Source organism: Loxodonta africana, chromosome 4 (genome assembly GCF_030014295.1).
Source record: "Loxodonta africana isolate mLoxAfr1 chromosome 4, mLoxAfr1.hap2, whole genome shotgun sequence".
Lineage (NCBI taxonomy): Eukaryota > Metazoa > Chordata > Mammalia > Proboscidea > Elephantidae > Loxodonta > Loxodonta africana.
In genome coordinates this window covers 78,364,791-78,387,994 of record NC_087345.1, presented here as the reverse complement: position 1 = coordinate 78,387,994, position 23,204 = coordinate 78,364,791, and the positions used below count along the sequence as shown (strand labels likewise).

The following is a 23,204-nucleotide window of genomic DNA, read 5'->3' as shown; positions in this document are numbered from 1 at the left end:
AGCAGTATGAGATTGGCTGTATCGTGAGAAATAACTTTTGGTTTCCTTCTGTAGGATGGCTGTGAAAATCAATTGTGTGTTCCACATATTTAATATTCTTAAAATGTTGCCACAATCAAGGAGTACTTCTTCCTCAATATCTTAAAAATATAGATAGGCTTATATACAAAAAATATCTTGTCATTAGTGTCAATAATAGAATTCAGGACACACCATCCACACGTTGCATGAACATCTATTAAGATCTGCAGTATGAATATCAGAAAGCATAGAAAAATTAAACTGAAATTTATAAGCATTCCTTCTCACAAGGAAACCAAGTACATGACATCTACCGCACTTAGCTTTTTTCCCTAAATCCATGTTATTTTAGAATATCCAAATACATAACACTTGTCCTAGTTTTTTTCCTCAAGTCTATGTTATTTTAGAATATCCTAATATCTACTATATTCATATCAGCAAGGGAATTTAGAAGCTCAAATTATTTATATTTTTTAGCTCCTCCTCTGTTGTTCAGACAGTTAAGATGAAATCTAATTCACAAGTTTCAGTGCATAAACAGAACCAAAGAGTAAAATCATGTTGATGGAAAGTGAATTCAATTTTTGAATTTTAGGCGTTAATGATTTCAACATCTGTGCTGAAACCTGGAAGCAAATCCTTTAAAAGAAATTCAAAATCATTGAATAAGGCCCCTATTGGTGTTTGCATCACATCTGACAATAATGAAGATGAATTACTAATTTGCAAAAATCTGGCAATATGGTAAAGCATACAAAGTCACTTCTCTGCACTTAAGTCACTGGTGGTCCAAGGAAGGATCAACTTCCTGTGTTGGAGTCTGAAGCCTAAACTCAAGGCAGAAAAACCTACAGCAATCTGGGTTCCAGGTTTCTGGCTCACAAACCACAAAGCTCTAAACTTACTAAGCCGGAGAACTTTACCCTCAACATAGCCTCTGAAAACTATCTGCTTTTCTAATAGCTGCTTTCAATTTAGTTCGAAGAATTGATAATCGCATGAATTCATACCTTCAGCTGTTAGTAGATTTTAAAACTTAATGTGCTACGTTAACTCCTATTGTGCCAATTTATCTTGGGCAAGAGGGTTTTTTGTTGAACTCCAGCTAAGAAAAGGATTTACTAGAGAAAAGATAATCCAGTTTCATCGCCTTAATTATTAGCCTACCGTGGTGTGGTCCATTCAACTACATCAAACTATGCCACACAGTTTGGAAAATATGATTATGTCCCTTTTTCTATGTATGTATGCCAGGCATTCAATGACATTTTCACCTAAATACTGTCTAAAACAAATAGTTTAACTAGTGTTCTTTATGTGTGTAAGTAACAGATCTGATACTCAGTTTTTAACGAGTTATGATGACCAAATTAGGAAAAAATTTTGTTCTTTAAAAAAAAAAAAAGTTGCAGAATAGCTTAAAAGTACCATTTATATAAAAACTACTCATCCAGCAAAAAAAAAAAAAAAATCAGTAAGAACAGGAAGGAATGCTATCGGCACCCTTATAACCTGGAACAGCGCACGACAATCCACCTCCGCGACAGCCATTTCAGCTTCAGAAATGTGCAACGAACTTCTCCCTAGTTACAGTAAAAAGGATGGTAAATGTGAAACTATTTGGAAAAGCACAAGCACTAGACCACATTAGGCATTACTATAACTAAGGAAACCTGGTTTGGACAGTGATTTAAGCAAAGTTGCTGCGCTGTATTATACCAGGCTATAACAACTGATCTTTTATAGAGTTAGGAACCAATTAATGTACCCTGAAACTTTGTAGCTCCTTATAGTTTACACTTTGCTTTCATCTACCCTAATCTGACTTGAATTTGTATCCCAACAACTCTGGGAGCTGGGCAGAATAGTCATTTTTACTCACATTATGATGTGCTAAACATAACTGTCATCAATTTGAGATGTGATCATGTGAAATAATTGAGCCCAAAATGTGGTGGAAACAGTAATAATTGTAGCAAGGACAGAATGCTACTTACAATGTGCTATTGTATAAATGGGAGTTTGTGATGAAAATGACACTTTTTATTAAAAGTGATGTGCAAAACAAAATGAAGGGACCGCTATTCAAAAAAGGTACAAGACAGGTATTATTTAAAATGCTTTAGTACTCATTTCCCATAAAAAGAAATCTGGCATTATAAAAATACATAAAACAGTCGTGGGATTTATACCATTAATTTACATAAGATACCTTTTTGCATAAAACAACGTTATAAAATAGTTTAAAATGATATTCCTATATCAAACTTATTCCCTGTATAAATTTTTTATAACTTTTTTTGTAATTGTGGTTGATCTGTATAAATAAGGCAGTTTGTCCTTTTAGAATTCATAGCTCCATTTAAAAACATACGATTCTCTTTCTTTTAAATAAAATCCACTTGAGGTAGTATGTTAGAACAGTTCTTTGGTCCCATTTGGTCTATGTATCCAAGTCATAAGACTGAAAATTTGGAGTCCTGTAGTTTTCCAAGGTCTGTTTATAGGAACATGTGTGATTTTCTTCCTGAAAATCTGTCCTTTCAAATTTCCCATCTTCCTCAGCCTCAGAGTTCAAGTCTGGGGAAGCATGAGCCTTCGAGTGAAAGGCTCTTGGCTGACAGTCTGATGGCTGTTCACAGCTTGAAAAGGCATCCAGGTGAGGTCTCCTCAGAGGCTTCCCAAATGTACCTGAAACAAAGAAACCCCTTGAGTATATGGGTCCTTTGCTAGCATAAAAATCAACACGACATATTTCAGATGAAGCAGCATCTTACACGTTGGCATTAACCTGAATAACAGTTTTCTACAAGTTCAATTATGGTTAAAAAAAAAAACGTTGTCATGGAGTTGATTTTGACTCATGGCAAGCCCACCCCATATGTGTTAGAGTAGAACTGTGCTCCACGGGTTTTCAATGGTTGATTTCTTGGAAACAGATCTCCAGGCCTTTCTTCTGAGGTGCCTCTGGTTGGACTCCAACCGCCAACATTCTGTCAGCAGGCAAGTGCTTAACTATTGGCACCACCCAGGGACACCTCAATTATACTACTGAGGTCTGTATCTACGTATGGACAGAATGCTTATAGCACGGAGCTAAGGGTATTTGTACTCTCTCTTACACCCACTGAATAAATGAACCATTTTTTATCACCTCTCATGGCCTATATTAATTGTTGAGCAAAGAACTGCATAAGTTCCCCTAACTCCTAGCTTCAGTACTTGAAAGCTCACAATTCTCTATGAAGGGCATTTGAATAGTAACATAAAAATTAATATATGTTAACAGTAGAGTCGGAATCAACTCCACGGCAATGGGTCTGGTGTTTTAATATGTAGATGGTTTCTTTAAAGTAATCCTTATCTCTTGCCCTTTCAGCTTTAACTTTAGCGAACTTTTATTCAATTGACTCAAATTCTTGCCTCAGGCATATAAAACGTATTTTCACTTTTTTTCAAAAAGGAATGTAGGGGGACTCACTGGTTAGCGAACATTAAGCTTCTGTTAAGGGTGATGGAAAAATCTGGAAATGGATAGTGGTAATGGTTGAAAACATGATAAACGTAATTAATGTCCCTGAATTGTACAAGTGAAGAATGCTGAAATGGCAAATGTTTTGTTACATAAATATTTTCCACAAAAAAAAGCAATATAAATAATTATACCCTGACAAAACATAAAATTTCTTAAAAGCTGGGTAAAATACTTTAAAATTCTGCTTTTTCTTTTAAACAAGACAAGTTGTGGCTCATTTTCCAATATCTCCATTTAATGAAAAGATGATCTCAGTTCTTCAATCCATCATCCCCCTGCACTAAACCAAAAAGCCCACACTCGAATCTCGCTGCCAGCTAGTGCCTCACAGCAACTTGGGCTTTAAGGCTCCGAGGATCTCCTTTAAAAGGTAGTCCAGCTTGTCTGACTAGGAGTTGTTGCTAGGTAAGATTCCGTTTTCCACCCTTCTGCTGTGGGTGCAGTTATAAGCAACCAGACATACCAAACCACAATCATGCAGCGCACACAGCTCCACCCCAAAGCCTGTTGTAGTCCAAAACCACTTTTTCCACATGGCTGACAAGCTGAGGTCTTAAGTCATTTCCAAACTCTTGCTCTAGACTATACCACACACAGTGTTACCCAGAAAGCTCCTAAGGCTGTCTTAGCTATGGATTAAATACATAATCAAGTAAAATCAACCCCACCTCTGACTTTACTTTCAGAAACGTTTATACTAATACGATGCTGTGATTGCATCATATGAAAAACCCACTTTTCACGACTTTGGCATCTGAAGCTCTTGCTGCTTTCCCACATGCTACGTGCAGTACAGATGGGTCCGTAGTAAAACCGTAGTAAAGGTATCTAATAACTGAATAAACTTACCCAGGAAAGAGTTACTCAAAGTAACTGAAGCGGGTTCCAGATTTGTACTAAACTCTAAAGACGACTTGTTTAGACACAAGTTTTTCATTCCGGCTCCTTCATTTTGAGAGTAAGTAGAGTTAACCAGCTTCCTCACATGTGAGGGCAACCCGCCATTACTAACGCTGCGATCGCAGATTTCTTCTGCAGGATGAGGACATGGGTAGCACTCCTTTTTCTTTAGGTGACTGGGCTCACAATGGTCCATTAAAGCTTTTCTTGGGTCAGGACTGCACCCTTTTTAATTTTGGGAGAACATCACAGGGAGAAAAAAAATCAGCATTTCTAGAAGTCCCTCGAGGAAACAGAACAGTACTCTCACGAGAACACCACATACCTGCGTGATAGGCTTCAAAGGGATCTGAACCATACACGTTCCCCTTCAAGTACACGGGTCCTGAGGATCCCAAAAAGGGACAAAAAAATGGATCCGTGGCAGCTTCCACATCGGCTTCACTGCTGTTGTCAATGTGGCAAGTCCCTTTAAAACAGATATCATAGTCACTAAACCATTCTTATTCAATACCATTCCAATTCTCTCCAACTTTGGCATCTTCCATATTTATAGATGAAAGTTTTAGCTACAACATCATATAGAAGAAAAATTTGTAGACATTTACAGTTTTTCTTTAAACATATTGAGGCCTATGGTGTCCCTCAGTGGTGCAAATGGTTAAGCATTTGATTACTAACTGAAAGGTTGGCTGTTTGAACCTATCCAGACGTGCCTCAGAAGAAAGGCCCAGCAATCTGCTTCCAAAAGGTTATATATAGCCTTGAAAACCCTACAGAGTGAGGTTCTCTTCTGATACACATGGGGTCCCTATGAGTTGGAACCACTTGAAAGCAACTTTTTTTGGTTAGTTTTATTTTGGAGGCCTATGGATGCCTAGGTAGTGCAAACGGTTAAGCGTTCAGCTACCAACCAAAAGGTTTTCAGTCTGAATCCACCCACAGATGCGTCAAAAGAAAGGCCTGGGAATCTGCTTAGGAAAAGTCACAGCCACAAAAACCCTATGGAGCAGTTCTGCTCTGTAACGCACAGGGTTGCTATGAGTCAGAATCAACTCAATGGCTGCTGGTGGTAGTGGTGGTGGATGGATTAATAATTAAGTTTATGACATGTAATGACGACTTGATTACCATATTTTTACATAAATAGCACACACCTTCTATGTTTATTAGCCAATGGCACCTTCTCCCATGAGGTATTTTTGTAAACATGCTATGCTAACTTTTTTTTACAGCCAACACATTCAAAAAACTGGCATAACAGTGCTTATGAACATACTTCGAGGAGGGGGGAGGGTGCAGTTGGTAAACAAATGTAGGAGGCACATGTTATTTACGTAAAAATATGGCAGCCATTGTACTGGGTGCGTCAACCTTATTGCCAGCTCTACCTGATTTTTAAGAGAACCTGATTTGTCATGAATCCTACAGCCAAAGCAACCATGGTTTGAATCACATGATACCATCAACATTGTCCCTCCTTCTTCCAAAAGGTCAGACACAACCAGCACCAGGATGGTACTTGACCAATGCCCTCTTAACATCCAGCTCAAAGAGGAGCTCTGTCAAACAAATCCTTCCTCTCAGGCATTTGAGCTAAACAGCACAGAAAGAATTTGTTAGTTAGTAGAGACCCTAGGTGGTGTAAACGGTTAACACTCTTGGCTGGTAATCAAAACTCTGGAGGTTTGAGTCCACCCAGAGGGACCTTCGAAGAAAAGCCTGGAGATCCACTTCCAAAAGATCCCAGCCATTGAAAACCCTATGGGGCACACTTCTACTCAGATACACACGGGGTCAACATGAGTGGGGCAGACTCAACAGTAACTGGTTTTTTAGTGGACAAGGCAGTTGAAAGACAGGAGGTATTATCAGGGTCAAAGATGCCACAATGGGCCACATGTCTGAGAAGCAGAAACCTGACAGGGGAGGTGGTGGTCTCAGAGGGAAGGAAACACGCAGAGTGTGGCTCTGTAGAGCTCGTGGCCCCTAGGAACTGCTCTGAGTGAGGCCATCTCCGGCCCCAACTACATGCAACTCAGCAACATTATGCTCCCATTCTTCCCCTGAGGCTTTTACTGCATCTTTTCTGTAAACCCCACTATACTTGAGCAAGGTTAGTCTCTGCTCTTTGCCACCAAATAACTCTAACTAGGACACTCACTTTATTTTAAGCACTGCTCTTCTAATCCTATACCCTCTACTACTGCCTTTGACAGACATTCTGTCATTATTTAATTGTGTGTCTCCCCACTAAGTAATCTATGTTGTTGAGAACCAATCTCCTTCCCTGCTTCCCTCCAAACTACGGAGCCCAGCACAGAGATGTTCAGTAAATGTTCGTGGAAAAAGATGGTAAAATATTTGAAAATAACACCAACAACTTCCATTTGTTCGGTTCTTAACCTGCGGCACTCACTGTGTAGTGTTACATTATCATTTCATTTAGTTTTCATTACAACCCAGCAGGGTGAGTACTGTAATTATCCCCAGTTTACAGAAAAGAAAAATGAAGCTTAACAGAAGTTAAACAACTTGCCCACAGCTACACAGGGAGTAAATAACAGAAGCAGGTCTTGAACCTAGCCGGTGCTCCTATATTATGGTGCTTCCATCCTTATTCTTAAAACCACAGTTCTTAAAGCAATGGTCAGCAGTAGACTTCTCTAAGAGAATGATTTTAAATCATGTGACTTTTAAGACTACTAGTGAAACCAATTAGCATCCTTTAAGGAAGGAAAACGAAAAATACTTAGAATGTAAAGGAAGCATTATATCGCATGGATGAACTAAAATTTACCTAACTTGCTTGTCAGAAACAAAGATTTTTCTAGTATTTAAGAGAAGAGTATATGACTACATGGGGCCCTGGTAGCACAGTGGTTAAGAGCTCGGCTGCTAACCAAAAGATTGGCAGTTCAAATCCACCAGCCCCTCCTTGGAAACCTCATGAAGCAGTTCTACTCTATCCTATAAGGTTGCTATGAGTCAGAATCGACTTGACAGCATCGAGTTTTTTTTTTTTTTTTTGGTATACGACTATATAGTTTTAGTCTTGTTGGTAACCTTGAGCCAGTCTTAAATATCAGTGTATTCATTCCTTACGAAATATATTATACCCCAGCCTTCCATCTATGATCTCAACCTAAAACCAAACCAAACCAAACCCAGTGCCGCTGAGTCAATTCCAACTCACAGCGACCCTATAGGACAGAGTAGAACTGCCCCATAGAGTTTCTAAGGCGCGCGTGGCGGATTTGAACTGCCAACCTCTTGGTTAACAGCCGTAGCACTTAACCACTACACCACCAGGTTTTCCGATTTCAACCTCAGCCCATGTTTATTTTAAACACTTACCACTGCTGTCATGCTGTGTTAAGAAATATCCGCCTCCTGAGGAAGTGACAAACTGGTGGTGGCTTCCACTTTCTGAGGAGACATATCCATCCTGTCTGTCAGCTAATGTCCCCTGAGATGACAAATAACTAGGGATATCTGCTGGCAAGTTGGTCTCATCTGTAATCAAACAACAACATTTTATTAACCAAGAATAAGTGTAATTGCCCCACAGCTGTCCCTGATGAACAGTACACTCTGGTTTGGTTTCTGCACAAACCAAACGGGAAGATCTGCTCCAGCAAAACTGTATCGGTCATGTAGTAGTCAAGTTAAGGAAATTGGGGCTTTGCTCCTCTGCAAAGTATGAGCTGATCTCTACTTTATCCATGACTAGATGCCCTTCCCAAATTTCAGAAACAGCAAATATCTAAAAAGGTAAGGTCTTAAGAATTTTCACAGGGTAGTAGCTAACCAAGGAGCCCTAGTGAAAGGATGGTTAAGTACTCAGCTGCTAACCAAAAGGCTGGCAGTTAGAACCCACTGAGCATCTCCGTGGGCAAAAGACCTAAAAAGCTGGTTCTATATAGATTACAGGCAAGAAAATCCTATGGAGCAGTTCTACTGTCACATGGGATCACTATGAGTCAGAATCAACTGACATCTCACAACAAGACAGTACCTAAGCTCTTGAGCTAAGTTTGATTCTGCCGTAGTCCTTGCTTAATATTATTCATAAATAGATGAGTTTGTACATATTAATTAAATCACAGACCCTTCCCCACATATTATTCAAGTCCTACTTAAAGGTACACATGCACGCGCGCGTGCGCACGCGCGCACACACACACACGACAGCACAAAAAACTGCTGCAGAGAGTAAACCTCCTCACTGAAGAGGTGTTCATGGTTCTCCATGAGCATCTTGTGAAGGTGTCAGAGTGTTCCACTCTGTGATTTGGACTGTACCTCACAGGCCACACTATATTCCAGTGAGGTTTTTAACAAAAAATATTCATCTTTAAACACTGGATTTTGGGCTGGGGTGTTATTTGTAGCTGAACATATTTCTGCAGCTTGAAACAAGTGAGTCATCCTTCTGACATCAACTCAGACAGCGAGACATATATTCTAGAAGAAAATTTCTGCAGAACCACAAATACACATGACTGCTGTACCTGTGCCAAGCTTCTGTTTACACACCTGTGTTGGTAATGCTACAGTCCTCATTCCTCCGCCTTGTGTGGTATATGATGACCACCCACACGAGGGACGTGCCCACCACACAGCAAACCACCGCTATGATCACGACTCCCACGGTGGCCCAGCCATCATCGTCCAATGACGGGGCGGTCATCTGGGGGGAGTCGCAGGTGGGAGTGGGGATCACACTGAGGCGCACGTTGCCTCTCTCAGTTCCAAGGGTGTTAGACATTTCACATGTGTACTTGCCAGCATCGCTGACATCTGAATCCACAATAATGAGCAGCTGATTGCCTGCTGCAAAAAAGTGCCTTTCAGTTACCACCAAGGGGCTGTCATCTTTGGTCCAGTTCAGCCTAGGGGGAGGGCTACCTCCAGCAATGCACTGTAGGACGGCCGTCTCTCCTTTAGTGACAGTTCGGTCTAACAGAGGCCGCAAAAACGATGGTGTTTCTGAAATGACAATTTTTAAAAATTGTGGTAAATATGTATGTCGCAAAACATTTACCACCTCAACACTCCTCATGTGCACAACTTAGTAATCACGTTAATTGCATTCATCATGTTGAGGACAAGTTATGTTTTTAACTCCCTGAACAAAGGTCCCTGGGTAGCACAAATGGTTTGCACTCGACAACTAACTGAAAAGTTGGCAGTTTGAACCCGCCCAGTGGCACCTTGGAAGAAAGGCCTGGTGATCTGCTCCAGTAAAGATTACAACTGAGAAAACCCTATGGAACAGTTCACGGTGATGCATGGGGTCACTATGAGTTGGGGCCTGACCGGACAGTAACAAGTTTAAATGAAATTATACTTCCATATCATAAAACCTAGCACTTGAATTCAAACTGGAACCTAAAATATTTATTCTCCCACAACTTAATGGACACTTTCTTTTTAAGAGTCTAAACATACACAACATTTGGGATTTCATTATTCTGCTACCATTTACCCATAACAGCAGTCAAAGATAATATGGGGCTATTTTTATCACTACCCCCTCACTACCTCTCTTGCCAAGTTTAGGGAACTGGATGAGCGGGGAGGGAAGCAAAAAATTTCAGGCATTTAAAAAAAACAGAAAATGAATTTCATGCACAAGAGGATGCTGATGGATGAAAAAATCAGAACGCCTAAGTTTTTATACTGAAACATTCTAGTGCCAGATGTCTAGACCTTTATAAAACTCTGAAAATAATTTATTTTATTATTTAATGTCTTAATAGTTTACCATAATTAACTCTTTCAAAGATACATGTATGAGAAATCTGTTCACATTTTTTCAAGCACCTGTTTAGGAAAAGTTAAAAAAAAAAAAAAAGGAATTCTGATCTCCAGATCAGTATGGTAGGCCAGAGGCCCCTGGATAGTGCGAGTGGTTTGTGATCAGCTAAAATAAAGGTTAGTAGTTCAAACCCACCTAGCGCTGGCACGGAAGCTTTCTCCTGATCGGCTTCCTGGCAATCTGTTTCTGTAGAGATTACAGTCAGGGAAACCCTACGGAGCAGCTCTACTCTGACACACGCATAGGGTCGCCAGGAGTCAGGATCCACTCAGTGGCAATTTTTTGTATGGCAGGCCAAAAAAAGAGTCGATTCTTCCCAATTTGTTTATATGGCGATGTTCTTACACGTTCTTTACAGTGTTAACACTATTTTTGCAGAGTGCACAATGATCCCTGCACACCAGGAAAGCACTGGGATGGGGAAATCTCTTTTCCTTTTCCCCTCTGCTCAGAAAGGAGGGAGCAGATTCATCTCGCTGGCCACAGACTTTAACATGGAATGAACTTCCCAGCTTCCAAGCTAACGAGAAACCATTTGTTCTCTCTAGGAAAGGGCAGTGTCCTGTAGATCTTCACCCCTTAGCACTTAGGCACTTGCGTGAGCGAGTATCTTTAAGACTAATTTTATACCACAGAATCTTAAAAAAGTCACTTACCTAGGACGGTCAGAGTTGCGTTTGCAGAAATACTTCCTGCACTGTTTTGAGCTGTACAGCTATAGACCCCGATGTCCTCTATTTTCACGTCCACAATAAAGAAGACATCATCTTCTGGCATAACATGCATGCGTCTCTCCCTTGCAGCAGGGAAGTCTGTGCCCCCATCCTTCTGCCAGGCTATCTGAGGGGCTGGGTGCCCCACGGCAGCACACTCCAAGCGCGCCATGGCACCAGCGCGAATGGTAAGGTCCATGGGTGTCTTGGTGAACGAAGGAAGCACTGAAAGCAGGAGAAGAATCAAGGTGTTAGTACAATGGATTTTTAGAGGGTCACTTTCATTCCCCCTCTCCCCCTGCCCCCTTTTTTCTTTATGTTTACAACAGTCCGATTACATAGGGAAGGCAGGGGTTATTCCCAATTTAAGTAAAAGGAAACCAGGTTGCGATGGGGAGAGTATCTTGCTCGATGACAGTCAGGATGAAGCTCAGGTCATCTGATGTTCAGACCGGAGGTTTTTCTGCTATTTTCAGGTCATTTTTTAGTTCCTTCAATAATTAACTGTGAGATCTTAGGGAACTCACTCACTTCATGTATTTTGTTTTTTCTTTCCCACATTAACATTTAATGACTTTAGATTTGTTTTTCCCTATAGTTTTATACTCAAAATTGTGCCAGGACTCAGCAATCATTTGTTGAGTGAATGCATTAATGAATTATATCCATATTTTTCTAGCATGGTAAATACAAATGGTTAAACATTAAAGTAGCAAAGGTCCTATTGTAAAAACTGTATACCTGCCACATACAGCCAATGATGATATACTTTTACTAACATTTACTCTTGTTAGGTGCTGTAGAGTTGATTCCAACTCAGAGGCCCTATAGGACAGAGAAGAACTGCCCCATAGGGCTTCCTAGTATCTTTATGGGAGCAGATCACTGGGTCTTTTCTCCCCCAGAGTGGCTGGTTGGTTCAAACCACTGACCTCTTGGTTAGCAGCCAAGGGTTTCAAAAATTATGCTACCAGGGCTCCTTTTATTAACACTAGCTACCCTCTGTTGCATTTACTAAGCATTCACTACATTCTAGGTATTCTCCTAAGCCCTTTACAAACATTATTTTATTTAATGCTCCTGATACCCCTATAAAGGTAGATACTATTATCCCAAATTTAAAGATGTAGAAACAGAGGCACAGAGAGGTTAAGCAACTTGCCATGAGTCATACAGCCTAAGCAGGTGTGCCAGGATTCAAACCCAGATCTCTGAATTGAAGGCGGTGTGCTTTAACACTCTACTTTGTAGGCTCCCGCCAACAGACCAGAACATTGCAAACTCCCAAAGAGCAAAGTGCCTGGTTCATCACTGTGTTGTTCATCATGCTGAATACCTTGCTTTGAACATAATAAATGCTATTTAGAAATAGCCAAGAATTAATTCTGTGGAGTGGGAGTTGGGGAAAGGAAAAGTGAGGTAGTGAAACATGAGCTGAGAGGAGAGAATTTAGGAAGAAGAGAAGGAAAGGAAACCAAATGCTATCTGTCTCTAAAAATCGTCTTTAAATGCAAGAAGAAAAGTCCGATCACGTACTATTTACAGTAAGCTTGGCTTTGATGGAGTAGGATGAACCAAAGTGATTGGAAATGACACACTGATATTTCCCTTCACTGGTAAATTCCACGTTGCGCAGCCGAAGAATGGTGGTGTACTCCATCACCTCGCCACCTTGGGCCCGGAGGTGTGCATAATTTTCCATTTCAGCATCATGTAGTAGTTCATTGTCTTTTTTCCAAGCAAAAGTCATTGGGGAATCACTGCTGCTGGCAGCCGAGCAGATAAAACTCAAATTGGAACCTTTTATTGCCGACTGGGTTTCTGGCTGAACCGTGATCTGGGGTTTTGGAAAATCATCTGTTCAGAATGGAGAGGAGGAAACAAAACCATGTTAAGGCTCTAAAGTCCAAATGCTGCTCAAATGTGAACACCAAGAAGCTCAAAATAAACAATGGCTTAGGTCTGACCCTTAGTATATGTTTTACAGAGGGACTAGCAGTCCCAGTATTGAAATGATACCATGGGAGAGTGTTGATACAGCAATTCGTTCATTTCAAATACAGACTGAGACCTATTTATCCCTGTTACTGCCTAAGAGGGGACTGCAATTTTGGAATTATCAGAAAATCCAGTTTATGCCAGACCCCTTGCTTTTTAGAAATACAAGAAGAAATTACTTAAGAAACTTCCAGGCTGATGGGTCATCTTTGAATGTTACCTCAGGAACTACAATTTTTACCATGTTATCTACGAATACACCAAAAAACCAAACCAGCTGCTGTCATATTGATTCTGACTCATGGCGGCCCCATGTTTGTCAGAGTGAAATTGTGCTCCCTAGGGTTTTCAGTGGCTGATTTTTCGGAAGTAGACTGCCAGGTTTTTCTTCTGCTGTACCTCTGGGTGGACTTAAACCACCAACTTTGTGGCTAGCAGCGGAGAGCATTAACTGTTTGCACCCAGGGATTCCCTCACAAATAAGCAACAGCAAAATTAAGAACTTAATAGTGATAACATCACTAATCAGCCAAAAACACCCCATTTACCAAAAAGAGAACCAGTATTAAAACCCGCTGCCATCGAGTGGATTCTGCTTGTAGGACACAGAAGAACTGCCCCACAGGGTTCCCAAGGAGCGGCTAGTGGATTTGAACTGCCAACCTTTTGATGAGCTCTTAACCACTGCGCCACCAGGGCAAAACAAAACAAAAAAACTTACAGCAGAAGAAAAAGGATCTACAAAACTGTGAGACACTGGCTTTGGCCTGGAGTTTGAGCAGCCGATCAATCAAGCTGCTGTGCTACACTGTCCGAGCTACATTATAATTAGAGCTAAGCAACTCTTTCATTCTAAGCAGTTATTTTTGGTTCTCTATTACTGTTTCAAAAAGTTTATCTTGTGAACTTCAGTTTCTCAGAGGCAGTCTAAACCCAGAAAGAAGCATCTAGACCTACCAAAATAGCTTTTGTTTGTGTGAACTGCTGGATGGGGAGGATGCTCTGATAACGCTAACGCTAATTTCCGATGCCACGCTTGCATGCTGTAATCAAGATAGTTTCTTCTTATGCCTAATTATTCTGAAATTCTCATCTGGTGAATCAATGTTCTGACTGACAAGGGAGGAAGTGAAAATTCTATGGTTGCTGCACATATGTCTCTAAGTAAGAGAGAGTCCGCACCTTGTGACCAGAGAATTATGAAATGAGGGAAACCATGGGAGGAAATCGCTTAAGCCCTTATAGCTGAATGCCAGAAACTTACTCGGATCCAAAAGCTACAATAGAAGTCTTATTTCCAGAAACTACTGGCTCTGATTAATGCTGCAACTTAGCAAAATATATATTATTTTTTCTCTTGACCAAAATAAACAATCCCGAGCAAACCAGTTTTAGGTAAAATTTTAAACGCCGATGTAAAATAAAGGCTCTGTGATATCTTAACATACCTGTTCAAATTTAAGTAAATTTTGATTTCATGTTTTATACACACATTTATTTTTACAAAGGTCTTCGTAGCAGCTAATAGTAAACAGCAGTGGAGCGGAGTGGTCAGAGGTTGTACTAGTGAGATGAACACTCGTTTTTCGATTTAGATCTGCAACTAATTAGTTATATGAACTTTGGGGAAGCAGATCTCTAATGCTGAGATTAGATGCTAAAACAGTGTGCCTTAATCTTCTTTCTAATAAATTCAAACTTCCTGTTACTTACAGTGCTTTATTCAGCAATAGTTAAATGTTTACCAGCCCACCAATCATTAGCTAATATTCTTCCTTTCCAGCCCATACAAACAGCATCTGCACAGGGTTTACTTGAGTCTCTCTACAGGACTCGTGCACGTCCCCCAACTACCCCCGTGTTGGGAAGAGTAAGTAGCAGAATTCCCATTCTGTAAATGCAGAGACTGAGATTTAGACAATTTAAGTTAAGTAGAGAGGATAAGTCAGTGGTTCAGAACCCACCAGCTGCTCCTCGGGAGAAAGATACGGCAGTCGGCCTTAGTCTAAAGATTTACAGCCTTGGATGGAAACACTTTGGGGCAGTTCTACTCTGTCCTAATCAACTTGACGGCAACAGCTTTTGTTTGTTTGCTTGTTTTTTAGAGAGGATAAGACTATCCTCCAATTTTCCCAAGATCCAATACCATTTTCTCTGTACCAAACCACCTGATGCCAAAATAAAGATGAAGAAATTTTAGAAAACTCTCTTTTCCATCTGTAAAATTAGAATAATCAGCAAACTAGAGATCCATTTTGATGTACCTGGTAAAGGTAAAAGCTTTATTAAAAGAACACAAATCTATTCAAAACCATTATTCGGACAAATAGGAGGGGAAACAAAAAGAATGAGTAAAAGGAAAGGCAACTCACCACACACAAAGCCATCTGGGCTAACAGCAAAAATACTTCTTCCTTTTAGCAGCTGAGGATGGGCACAACTGGCATTTACAAAGCTCTGAAAGTTATTTTCTGCCACCCACTGTGGGAGCCATTTTAATTGGCAATCACACAAAAGGCTTGATGTATTTAAATGCCTGGGGAGAGTAATTACATTAATTTGTTTTGTATGAAATGCAGATTTCTACAAGTAAACTAAACTCAAGTAAATATTAACAAAGCAACGGATTTGGAAATCAAATACACATATCCCATGTAATTAATATTCTATAGTTCCTCTCAGAAGAAGCCCTGATGGAGCTATTAATAGTTAAGCACTTGGCTGCTAACCGAAAGGTCAGGGGTTTGAACCCATTAGCCGTTCTGTGGGAGAAAAGACCTGGTGAGCTGGTTCCTGTAAAGACATCAGCCTAGGAAGCCCTATGGGGCAGTTCTACTCAAACACAGAAGGTCTTATGAGTCAGAATCCACTCACTGGCACACAACAACAGTCCATCTTATAATGCAAGAAATGTTAACAAGGGTGATATTATTGTCCTACTGAAAAAGAAGTGCCAATATACCAAAATACCCTAAAAACCATTTGTCACTGAGTCAATTGCTACTCATGATGACTCCACGTGTGTCAGAGTAGAACTGTGCCCCAAAGGGTTTGCAATGGCTGATTTTTTGGAAGTAGATCTCCAGATCTTTCTTCTCAGGCACCTTTAGGTGGATTCAAACCTACAACTTTTTGGTCTGCAGTTGAGCACATTAATCATTTGTACCAACTAGGGACTTTTTTTTTTTTCATTCCAATCTTTAATGTAATCTAACAAACAAACTCCTTTTGTTTTCTGGTAGAAAAATTAAGTTACAACCTAGGATGACCCACCCCATGACAAGTTTCTCCCCACTACTTTATTTGAAAATCTTGGAAGGAAAAAGAAAGCTTACAATTGTTGAAGTTTCTTCATTTGTGAAAATGCATTGCCTTGTAATGACATGATTGCATTGTCGCTCAGGTCTCTGGAAAAAACAACCAAATTAAGTACATCAGAAGAAGATGTGGCCATTGTGTGTCTGGAGGCAGAATTCAGGCCCACATTATCGCCTTACTCACCAAACAAACAACTTACGCACTGCAGTGCATGAAGAAGGCAACGCCAGGAGGACCCACCACAAAGCCTGGGTTGAAGAATGGGGATACTTGTACCAGCAGCAGGTTCTCTTACGGTGAGAGATATGAACTATGTGCAAGTTATTTGACTTGTGTGGGCCCAACCTCTTCTCCTATGTTATTTTACTGTATTTCTCATTATTCAAAATTGGTAACCAATAATATCCTAAATACACAATTCCTCATAATTATGTTTTGAAAAACCATCCTTCCATTATATTCACTGTTAAGTGATTTACGTATATTATTGCATTTCTCACAACAACTCAAAAGAAGATGGTATTACTACCTTGCTCAGCCTGAAAGTATTTAAACCCCATTATTTTTAATCCCCAGACTTATGCTCTTGACCACTAGCTTATTCTGTCCACTACTGTAAACGCAGTAAGGTGTTCAGAAAAGACGTACTTGTTAAACAAACAAAAACACCCACTTCAGACAGCCCATTTATAAAATGAAGAGAATATTCTGGGCTGATTTTATTTTCAGCTTGTACTTACAAGTACTCTCCACAATGATTACTATTCCGAGTACTACCAGAGTATACAAAAGGGATTTTGATTGAAACAAGTGGCAAGAGAAGAATAAAGTAACTAGAACATGAGGAGAGAACAGGCTGGAAAAGTTCATGAATGTTTAGAAAACTGAAGCAGAGGGTTAATACTTCACTGATCCACTCACTAATTCCATTCACCCAGAAATAGAATGGAACAGATGACAAACCCTTTTGGCTAGTTTTCCTCTGAAAATAATTTTTTTCAATAAATACAGCACTACTGGTGTGTCCTTGCAAAACCCTGCTTTGCAGAATTATTCTACTGACAATCTGTGCTGCGACATTGTTGGTATGGCCTGTAGTCCACATCTCCCTCAATCTAACTGGTACAGTCCAAAGGCAACGACTAAATGGAGTTTACAGATCACAGCCAAATCTTCACGCTCAATACACAGCACAAATGACTGTAAATCAAACGTGTATTTTAAATTGTTACTTCTTTTGTCCAACTTAGTAGATTAGATTAAGGATTAGATCCGATTAGATTAGTTAACACATTAAAAATTCTGACTGTAAAGATTCTTTAATAGAGTAGACATATTCTACATTACTTTCATACTTTTACTGTACAGACGTAAAGTATATGTTGCTGTTGTTAGGTACTATTAAGTCAGTTCCAACTCGTGGTGATTCTATGTACAACTGAATGAAACACTGCCCAGTCCTGCTCCATTCTCACAATTGTTGCTATGTTTGAGCCTAGTGCTGCAGTCACTGTGACAATCCATCTCATTGAGGGTCTTCCTCTTTCTTGCTGACCCTCTATTTTACCAAGCATGATGTTCTTTTTCAGGGACTAGTCCCTCCTGATAACATGTCCAAAGTACGTGAGATGAAGTCTCGTCATCCTCACTTCTAAGGAGCATCCTGGCTGCACTTCTTTCAAGACAGATTTGTTTGTCCTTCTGGCAGTCCATACACCCATGGTTATATGCCGATAGTTGATTTAATTAGTCAAAACATGGTACTCATGTAGACTCTGACTCCTATCAAGGTTGGCTAGCTTTGCTCTCCTAGTGACTGAGAGTTCCTGAGTCCCTAAACGCCAATTCAAAAATGTGCGCAGGATTTACCGGGGGTGAAGGTGCAGATTTGCAGGCAAGAGACAGTGTAACGCAGGACACTGAGAAAGCGCCCAGGCTGTCCAATGGAATCAATGAACCCCCAGAACATCTGCTTCTTAAGTTACAAATAAGGATAATAATAGTTATTAAAAAGTTTGGTTGTGTTTTTTTTTTTTTTTGGTGAGGCTTAAATGAGACAATATATATACCAGGCATAATGCCTGGTACATTGTGGGTGCACAATAAATGGTAGTTTTGGTTTTTATTTTAATTAAATATATCCCCACTAAAGGAAAACAACCAAAAGTGAGCCCAATAATGGTATGTAGCAATGTCCATAAATGCAAAAGAAAACATGACTGTATGCTTCCAAAGACAGATGGAGACATGATAGGTAAATCTGTAAATATTATTTACGGTACCGAGAGGACGCTAACAGAATTACATTCTACTTTTTTATCTTTCATGAGGCATAAATTGATAACCATCTTAGACTATCTTAAAAAAAAAAAAAACTCCCCTGCCCCATAGGGTTTCCAAGGAGCGGCTGGTGGATTCGAACTGCCGACCTTTTTGGTTAGCAGCTGTAGCTCTTAACCACTGCACTACCAGGGCTCTAGAATATCTTTGGGGTGATTAAATTCCAGCTACTTACAGGTGTTCTAATGCATCCAAACCAGTGAAGGCTTTTTTGGTAATAGATCTAATCCGGTTTCCCTGGAGTATTCTGAAAAAAATTACATTGGAACAGTTAAAAAAAAAATCATTTGTAGGGGAGGTGCTCTCACGAAAAGAACCACTTTTTAAATCATCTGTGAACAATTCTAGTTTCTTCAAATTAACTACATATCCTGTGAAAATGTGTCCATGTCATCTATTTCAGTAATATAGTTCACCATGATTTTCAAAGTATACAAGAGAGAGCTTAGCAAAAACAGGTATTTCATAAATATTACTCTGATGGTTCGGTTAAGGTAGTGATCTTTCAAAGTCTTTTTAGGAATAGGTAGGAACTTTATTCCAAATAAATTACCCCAGAACTTCAATAAATACAACTGAAAATAGTGGAACGTTTCTCCTCACCCTTCCTCCCCAGGGGTGCCTTTATCTTCCACAGGGCTCTAGGGCTATATGGAACTCAATTTGAGAACCACTGGCTTAAGAAACATAGTTTAGTCATTTGCAAGGTCCTATTATGGTTTTTATTATGGTTAGATAGAAGTATCTTTTATCCTGTATTATCTGGAACCTACTACAGTGTTACCGGTGGATACTGGATCACCTCATTTAAAAATTCCTTTGAGTAGAAAGCAATGTAGAGGGTTTCAAAACGCTGACATTAGTAAGTGTACTAAATTTTATACAATGATCACCCCCAAAAGTCTACCTAAACCAAAACCCACCGGTGTCAAGTCGATTCCGACTCATAGCAACCCTACAGGACAGAGTAGAACTGCCCCACAGAGTTTCCGTGGAGTGCCTGGTGGATTCAAACTGCCGACCTTTCAGTTAGCAGCCGCAGTGCTTAACCACTACACCACCAGGGTTTCCCCAAAAGTCTAAGCACTCAAAATAATCTAAAATTATTATCCAGATATTAAAATAAGGTACACAACATAAAATGTTGAATAGAACTCTTTTACCCAATGAAGAAAAATCCCATCTTGCATAATAGCACTCATTCTGGAAAACAATGGGTAGCAACCAGATTATGCAACTATTTCTAAACTCTTTAAGATGTCAAACTGTGGAAATGACTTCAGCTAAGACACATGTTTTAGGTCAAAGAATGAGCCAAATTAGAAGACAAATCATACTCACAGCCGTCTCAGTTTGTCAAGCCCAGAGAAAGCACCATTCATGTCTTCAATAGTCCAGGAAATTTCATTGTTCTTCAGATCCCTAAGTAAAAAAAAAAGCTATGCTACTGCATCTAGTACCAGGTACTTACAAAAGATACGAGCATTCTCTCTAAAGCTATGATCGGAAGTCTAAGACCACTACTTAGGTAGGAGGTGATGTGTAATAAATTCGTCTTCATTTCCCCTATCATCTCTGCCTCTTTCAAAACAATGGAAAACGTTGTATCTCCCTGATATACCTTTAAAGTATAAAACACAGCATTTTAAGTGTTTGCCCAAACTCAGGACAGTTGTCCAATATAGGGGCTCGGGCCCTATTAATTTCTCTATCGAGATGACTAAATTCTGAAGGATTTACATAGTCTGAAAAATACATTAAACTTTCAACCACTGTTCCAACCACACAAGGAGGTGCTTGCCAAAGCATACAGCGTGTCTTTCAATTCTGTAATGCTTCAAAGAGTGAATGAAGCAAAAGTTTCTGACAGGCAAAAATCAAAAGCCCACTGCACAACATTAAATTAACATTTGAGAGATTTTTCAAAGGTCAATTAATTCAACTGTCTCTTCTTTCTCTTAGGACAGAGGCCAGGTCCCAGCTGTAACTGGCATTATCACCAGGCTTCTTCCTTTGCTGGCCTTTGTATACCCTCTCCCTTTTGGGGAATTTTTAATCTGCATTATATCAAGAAAAATTAGGGAATCTCAAATTGTTTCCCTCTGAAAAAAGAAAAGCCGTTACTAAATTCCTGGAGATCCTGATAGGGCACACGGTAATTACCAAAACAATCTGATCACTGTCCTTTTTAATTCTTTTAAGAATCACGTATGGATGAAATCGGCCTATTTTAATCAAACTGATCTGGGAAAGATTAAGACGCTACTTCTGAGGCTCTACACATTTCCTTCACAACAAAAGAAATATGCTTGGAGAGAAGCAGGCACATTTAGGAGCCAATTAGGTCCATGTACAGAGAGCAAAACGTGTAACTCACAAAGTCTTTAAACTGGAAAGGCCCCGGAAGGCACAATCAGCAATGTAGCTGACTTGGTTGTTTCCGACGAGCAGTGTATTTAGTAAGCTCAGGCCAAGGAAGCTTGAATCATCCAACCTCGATAAGTGATTGAAAGCCAGGTCCCTGCAAAGAAAAAACAAAAACAAATAAGAGTTTCAATTTTTCAATTCAACACAATGATTCGTTTTCCAAAAAACCCAGGTAATATAAAACCCAAAGCAAACCCAGTGCCGTCGAGTAGATTCCGACTCAGAGAGACCCTATAGGACAGAGTAGAACTGCCCCATAGAGTTTCCAAGTAGCGCCTGGCGGATTCGAGCTGCCAACCTTTTGGTTAGCAGCCGTAGCACTTAACCATTACGCCACCAGGGTTTTCCAGGTAATATAGGCAACTACAATGATCCTTATTTAAAACTCTGCTTTCTTAAGAATGCTGAGGTTGACATTATTTCTAATTCGAGTAATTAAAACAAAACACATTCTCTTTATCTGAACACGACCAGCGTTCCTTTAGACAATGTGCCACAGAACTGAAATGGCAGAGTTGGCATCAACGTATCACAACAAAAATATGGCTATGGTGCATGTGGGAGCAACAAAAAAAGCTGTCACCTTGGAAACTTTGTTATGAAAATTTCACAGATCAATGGTAAGAAGCGCATGCTCTGGCATGATCCCTGCTCTCAAACCTGAAGAGAATAAAAGGCTACTCACAGCTCGCTGAGTTTCTGGCAGAACTCCCAGGCATCAGGACTGATCCTGTTGATGGCATTTTGGCTGAGATGAAGTTCCTGCAGCATCAGCAAGCCATAAAGCCAGCCTTTGGTAATCTCTGTGAGGTTGTTATGGTCCAGCTGCCTATGTTTACAATAGGAACCAACAGTAGGATCAAAAGTTTATTATCTCGTCTCTTCAAAGGGGACATATGATTACAGCGTATTACATGTTCCTATTGTTACCAGAGGTTTAGCTTTTATTCTATGAAAATATCAGCAAAAGATACTATGTGTTTCTAAATCCTCAATCACCACGACCCCCCCCCAAAAATTAAATTCTAAATACTATTATAAATTATGAGATTTTCACACAGGCTTTCAAACTAGAGTTACTGCATGTTCCCTGAGCATTCTATAATCATACCAACTAAGTGGGAATTGGGATAACCAACACTTACAAGATTTCCATGTTGCTCAGCCCCCAAAAAGCTCCATCCATAAGTTTTGTTACTCCATTTCTCTGCATTTTCAGGGACTTCAGAGCACCAAGCCCTTGGAATGTGAGTCCATCTACATTTTTAATCTTGTTTCGGTTCAGTTCACTGCATTGGATATTACAGTTAAACAGTTTATAAGATAAATTCTGGAGGTAGTAATAAAACGTGACACGGCTACAACATAGGTAAACCAGTCAACGTTAAATTATATAGAATGTTTTAAATTTCTAAACATTTTCATTGGGAAAAATTTTGGTTTCCTAGCAGTGAATAAATTTCCTTCTGAAATGTGAGGTTTATTTTGGGAAGAATAAAATACAGATATTCGACTGCAGTTTAATTTCTAATCTAGTGCCCACTCAGTATAGAAGTAAACTGATTAGCACTTGTTTTAAATGATCTAGAACGAGAACACTGAATTTTACATTAAAACATGAGCTCTTTTCAGGAACACAGCCATCAAGTTTATCCTGTTCCATCTGCTTACAAAAGCTGGCTTTTATTTTTCATGATTCTTTTTATGTTTGTTTTTTCCTTAAGATGGAACCTTAAAGTGTAAACCCTGGTTGCACATTGGTAACATCTGGGGAGTTTTAAAAATTACTGGAGCCGGGATCCTAAACTCAGAGGCTCTAATATAACTGGTCGAGGGTGTGGCCTGGGCACTGGGATTTTTAAAAGCTCCCCAAGTGTCTGTAATGGGCAGCCAAGTTGAAAACCACTATTGCAGGAACCTGTTCACAGATCACTCTCCCATTATTAACGAGACGGTGCTTTACAGCCACTTAAGCTATCAGAGCCTCCTGGAGTTGTCAGTATTATTCTCGTAAACCACAGCTGTTGAGAGTCCCCGTAACTTCTTCAGTGCCACAATGATGCCTTTGTAAGGAGGGTGTTCAATGATTACACTGTGCACTCTTTCAGTAACAACCTAACGTGTC

The 23,204-nt window shown here is 39.8% G+C and overlaps 1 protein-coding gene across 1 annotated transcript in view; it reads right to left on the bottom strand.

Moving 5' to 3' along the window:
- Nucleotides 1–1,985: 1,985 nt before the first annotated feature.
- The window catches only part of LRIG3 (leucine rich repeats and immunoglobulin like domains 3), a 60,144-nt gene continuing 38,925 nt past the window's right edge, over nt 1,986–23,204 (bottom strand). The window contains exons 6-19 of the mRNA XM_003405171.3: nt 22,225–22,368; nt 21,765–21,908; nt 21,030–21,173; nt 19,994–20,074; nt 18,828–18,899; nt 16,330–16,401; nt 15,367–15,530; nt 12,533–12,853; nt 10,940–11,221; nt 8,999–9,451; nt 7,817–7,975; nt 4,785–4,928; nt 4,409–4,684; nt 1,986–2,715 (exon numbers count right to left, since the gene is read on the bottom strand). Coding sequence (XP_003405219.2) covers nt 2,468–2,715; nt 4,409–4,684; nt 4,785–4,928; nt 7,817–7,975; nt 8,999–9,451; nt 10,940–11,221; nt 12,533–12,853; nt 15,367–15,530; nt 16,330–16,401; nt 18,828–18,899; nt 19,994–20,074; nt 21,030–21,173; nt 21,765–21,908; nt 22,225–22,368 — 2,704 coding nt within the window. The 3' untranslated portion in view covers nt 1,986–2,467. The remainder of the gene's footprint in view (nt 2,716–4,408; nt 4,685–4,784; nt 4,929–7,816; nt 7,976–8,998; nt 9,452–10,939; nt 11,222–12,532; nt 12,854–15,366; nt 15,531–16,329; nt 16,402–18,827; nt 18,900–19,993; nt 20,075–21,029; nt 21,174–21,764; nt 21,909–22,224; nt 22,369–23,204) is intronic.